Source organism: Pinus tabuliformis, chromosome 7 (assembly GCF_031772625.1).
Source record: "Pinus tabuliformis cultivar Carrire ecotype Pingquan chromosome 7, CPIR1, whole genome shotgun sequence".
Lineage (NCBI taxonomy): Eukaryota > Viridiplantae > Streptophyta > Pinopsida > Pinales > Pinaceae > Pinus > Pinus tabuliformis.
The window spans coordinates 880,037,139-880,042,838 of NC_142293.1; the positions used below are offsets into that span (position 1 = coordinate 880,037,139).

The following is a 5,700-nucleotide window of genomic DNA, read 5'->3' on the forward strand; positions in this document are numbered from 1 at the left end:
AGTATAGAAGGATATCAAGAAATAAAGTAAAGGACTTGATGAGATTGAGGAGAAGACCATCAAAGTGTTTTTAAGTCATGTAGAGGACTTGAAACAATAGGAGGGTTTGATGATTGAATCATCAAATGAGATCGTGAAATATCATGGGTTTAAAATTGACAAATTGTGTGTGAATGTAGGTATTACAAAAGACAAACCATCCTATAGAATTGTCCGAAATGAAGCTGAAAGTTGCCAAGCAGAGCATGATGATGACTCTCCTTCGAATGAAGAAATAGTGTCACCAGTAAGTTATGGTTGTGACAAAGAAGAAGATAGTGAGGATTGTATAAAACTTTTGGGAGAAATTCCAAGTGAGATGGAAAATTTGTGGCATGAGTTAAGTCTTTTGGAAGAAAGGCTAAAATACCAAAAGCTAAGAGTTCAGATTGTAAAATTAGAACTAAATGAGAATGAAGAAGTTCACTACAATGAACAAAAATAGGAAGACATCATTGGAGCAGATGATGTGGAAGAGGGACTAGCTGACAATCTCGTGAATTTTGCTGAGAATTCAAAACAACACACAAATGTGTTGATAGAGGAGTAGAAAACAGAGCAGCATATTGATGTGTTGCCAAAGGAAGAAGAGGCACTGAGGCCTTATGTTTTCTATTTTAATAATTATTTTATGAGTGCAGGTTTAGGTGCAGATGTTGAGGAAGATTTGATACAAGAATAAGAAGCCATGGAAGAGAAAAGCATGAAGATGCAGAAGTTGGAGAAAAGCAACAATAATATGAAGACCAGAAAAAGAGAAGATGTGTACAAGACCAAAGATGTGCTGGACTTAGATATAGAAGAAATGTGGAAGCTAATGATGAAGTAGCTCAGATGGAGGAAGCTGATGACTGAAAGGATGATCAATCAGAGCATGAACATGATTGACAAGGAGAGAAAGATAAAGAAAAATACAACAGACATGCAGTAGCAACAAATGAGAAAAGCATTTGGGTGGTTGCAAACTAAAGTTTGGGACCCTGGAGTTTTTTTTCTTTTCTAACAACATATGAAGACACATGATCAAGAGATCATGAATATTTTCTACCTTGGGAGTTTGAAGTAGGAGCATTCAGCCCAACAATATCATTGTATTTTAGTAGACATAGGGGGTCTTATGTTTTAAGGAAGTTGGTTTAAGTATTGACTTAATGTAAATATTTAGGCCTTTGAGTGATTTTAATGAGAATAGGAATTAAATAGATATTGTGAGACATATTTGTAAATGTTCTCGAATGTAGGAGAACATGAGAGGATTAGGATTAGTTAGAAATTAGTTTGAAGAAACTATGGAACAACCGAAAAGTAACTGAGGAACAGTTTCTCAACTGTAAAGAAACTTCTAATGATGTATTGAAAAGAAAAAAAGAAAAAGGTTGGAGAGGTTAGTTAGCCAAGAGAAGCCAGCCAGCCAGGGAGAGTGTGATTGTAAGTCTGCATGTAGAGTGTGAAAACAGAGGCCATTGTAAAGAAGAATCAGGCCCGAGAGACATAGATTTCATTATGTAATCATTGTTTATGTTTATAGACCCAGAGATTGATTCGAATCTGTATAAATGTGTATTTCATGTGTTAGATGATGAATTACATGTTATCGGAGATTTGCGTAAAACAAATATGTGCAGAAAAAGTCGAGAAAAATCCACATAGGAGGAGAAGAGATAGAGGAGCGTAATGGATCGTTGAACCATTAGAAGGATCAAAGCCAAATCTCAAGAGGAAGTGTGCAGTGAAACAACCAAGGGATCAGAAGATGAAGAAAACCCAAATAACCACAATAAACATTGAAGAAACGATGAAAACCAAGTAAAGAGGCGGATGAAAGAATGAAGTATCGTTGAACAGCAACCGTTGGATATTTAAAATCAACGGACCAGATCCAATCGTAGAGGAGACAGAGGAATATCGCATCTGTGGAAACCCTTCAAGTGTTGTCAGATGGCCGAAGGGAATAAGCGATTACAATCATGCTATTAATTTCCAACCATCAGATCGCGAGCCTGATCGACGGTTGAGGTGTAATCACATATCGCAAAAGTTAGAAGTAGAGGGATGGAACGATAGCAATATCTGATAGCGATATTGCGATATCGTCGATGAGCGATGAGGCTAATCAGAGATCGGGTATATTGGAGATGCGATAGATCGGAGGCATCGACAATCGAGAATAGGAGGGGGAGCAGCGTAGCAGAAGTGTGGCGGACCTGACGATAAATATAAGTGCGGACGTATAAATTTTGAGATCCGCTTATATGGTTCGGAGCAAAACTTTAGTGTATTTCCTTTGTATTCTATAAAGTGCATGGGCCGAGTCTTTTAAAGGCTTATGTTTGGAAAAAAAGGTATGCTGGGTTTTAGCAAATCATTCAACATTAAAACTGATAAAGGGGCATTAACCATTGATGGTTGAATATTTTACTCCTTAGAGAGTTAAATTCCTAGGGCAAATGTGATTATGCATTTGTATATGCATATTGTGGGTAAAGCAGGGGTGCCCCTGCATTACCTAGACACCACTTCCCAGACATTGTTCTAATGATATACGCATACTCCTCCACCATATCCTCTCTTCATACCTCCTAGCTGGCAGCCTCCTCATAGCTAGTAGGCTCGGAGTCAACAATGTTGGTAGCCTTGGCTACATAATTGCAAAATCGCTCAAGTGGCAAACTCTCCCTGTTCACCCTCTTTAGAGGACCAATAGACTCTGCTTCCTTCAAGGTATCTTGAAGTCAATTGGGCCTCCTCTTCCCTGAAGAAGCTTCCCCATAGGGAAGCTCATCCTCTGCTCCCCATTTTGGTGAACCTAAAGGAATGCCAACTGACCCTGGTGTGCCTGTACCATCACCTATTCTCAAAGAACCTTTACTGACACCTGTGCTTGTGTCAGTTGAAGTGCCATGTGTACTATGTACTAGTGGACTCCCTAAATAAGTGCTTGGTGAAGTGACCATTGGTGCCCCAGATGTCACTGACACTAAAGTACCTCCTGTACCAATTGATCCAGAACCTTGAGGTCCTGCTCCCTGTACCTGATCTCCATGCTAAGGAGAAGTTTGTGACTCTCTCTCATCATACTCCCATTATCTCCGATAGGCCCTCTCCTCCTCGAAATTCGCATCCCTCATAATCACCACTCACCATTTAGAAGTAATGAAGATCCAATGGCCCTTAGAAGTCTCTTTGTAACCTATAAAGATACCCTTCTCTGCCATGGGTTCCAGCTTCGTCCTCTACTCCTTGGGGATATAAGAATATGTGAGACATCCAAAGATATGAAGATGTCCCACATGAGGCTTCTCTCTAGTGAAAGCCTCCTCCAGAGTCATATTCCCTAATACTCTGTCAGGACTCTTGTTATGAAGATAAATAGACAGTATTGTAGGCCTTAGCCCACAAAAACAAAGGCAACCCCTGATCATGAATCATCTATCTAGAAACCCCAACAATAGCTTTGTTCTTCCTTTCAGACACCCCATTCTGCTGGTGTTTGTAAGGAACCGTGAACTCTCTCCTAATGCCCTCCTATGCATAGACGTCATAAAACCCATAATTGGTGTACTCACCAACATTGTCTGACCTCAAGACTTGAATCTTCCTACCTTTCTTCTTTTCCAAAAGAGCTTTGAAATATTTAAAGCGACTAAAGACCTCACCCTTGGTCTTCAGGAAATATATCCAAGTCCTCCTAGAGTAGTCATCAATGAATATAATATAATACTCATAACCACCCAAAGACACATGAGACATATGTCCACTAACATCAGTATGAATCAAGTCTAGTATAACTATAGATTTGTTGTCGCTCACTCGAAATGGAAACTTGGTGTACTTACGCAAAGCACACCCTCTGCAGACCTCATAATGCTCGACAGTAAAATCAAGAACTCCAGTAGTGACCTCCCTCAGTACTATCAAAGCTTTGTGATGAATATGCATCATCCTCCGGTGCCATAACTAACATAAGTCTCTACAGATGGTGGTACTAGTGTGAGTGCTACAAGATGTGCTACTCACCAATGCTCCTACCGACTAAAAATTGAACATGTATAGTTTCCCAGAGTGGACTCCAATCACTTTGTCCAAAGTAATGGAAGCTCCCTTGGGATGCATCAATACCTGCCTTCCTAAGAAAGTGACGTCAAGCCCTTTGTCCTCCATAGCAGACACTGAAATCAAGTACTTCTTCATCCCTGGAACATACAAAACATCCATGACATTTAAAGGAGGCAAAGCCTCCCTCTTAAATGTCACAATCCACACACCAACATCTCTCATAGTGCAGTCATCTCCTAGTATAATCTCAATATCAAGTGCCCTCACTGCAAGCTCTGAAAATAACTCACGTGCACCTGTCATATGGCGAGAAGCCCCACTGTTTATGTACCACACACCACATGATGTACTCCTACTAGATGTAGAAGTAATAAATGAAAATTTCTGGTCAAACTGTAAAGCAAACTGCTCCACCTCTGCTAAAGATGCAGTACCATTCTTCCCCTTGTTCTCCCTCTCAAGACACGTAGTAGCATAGTGGCCCATCTTATGACATGCCCAACATTTAACTTTAGATATATATATATTTCTTCTTCTTCTTCTCCTTTCCCTTAGCCCCATCTAATGAGGCCCCTTTCTTGGCCTTCCCTTTGTTCTTTCCCTTGACTGCCAAGGTTACATCCTCCTTATCTGCTATCTTCACCCCACCACTTCCAGCCTTCTGTATCTCATGCTACACATAATCATCCCAGATTCTATCCCAATTGGGAACATTCTCCCTAGAGGTAACAACATCTCCAAAGACTCCCAAGGCTCAGGAAGTCCCACTACAGTTATCCTGACTAACTCAGTGGGTGCAACTTCCTCACCAATAGCAATCAACATCACATACCTATTTGACCCTGCCAAGATAATGAACTACACTTTAAAACTTTGTCATCTTGATGTTCTTCAATTGTTCTTTGAGTACCATCTTCTTGCTCTCATTGGTACTCTAATAGAGAGTGGTTAGAGCTGTCCACATTTGATATGCATATGTGTTTCCTCTCACCCGAGGAACCACATGATCCTTTAGACTGTCCATCAAAATCCTTTTTTCCTTTGCATTATTTTTTTTGAATTCAACAAGTTCATCTACAACAGTAGGAGGTACAACCACTTGCCACACTATGTCCCAAACTGCTGCTCCCTCAAACACTGTCTGAATTTTGTCCTTCCAAACAACATAATTGGATATCCCTTCCAGTTTGTCCTCTATCCTTAAGAACATGTCCATGACTGCTATCAAAAATTTAAAAAACCAAAAAAATGGAGAAATGAACTTTCCAGCACACCTTGTTATCCCAAAAGTTCAGTCTGTGTAAAATTTCACCTTGCTGTCCTAAAATATCAGTTTGATGTCCAAAAATTTAGTTTGTTGTCCAAACCACTGTTTGTTGTCCCAAACTACTATCTATTGTTCATACTGCAATTTTCAACCTATAACTCTATTACCATGTTGAAATTTGATGATTTTTTTTTTTTTTTTTACTGTGATCCCAACCCAGTTTTAATTTCACCTTATAACTCCCATTTAGTTAAATTCCCTTTCCCATAAACATACATTCAACATATAGAATTCTGGAAATGAAATTTTCAGATTAAAACACATGGGATTGTCAACAC

General features: G+C 39.6%; 1 protein-coding gene across 1 annotated transcript; it reads right to left on the reverse strand.

Moving 5' to 3' along the window:
• Positions 1–4,071: 4,071 nt before the first annotated feature.
• LOC149250417 (uncharacterized) lies at positions 4,072–4,581 on the reverse strand. The gene has a single exon (XM_089453642.1). The coding sequence runs from the start codon at positions 4,579–4,581 to the stop codon at positions 4,072–4,074; it is 510 nt and encodes a 169-aa protein (XP_089309768.1).
• Positions 4,582–5,700: the final 1,119 nt, after the last annotated feature.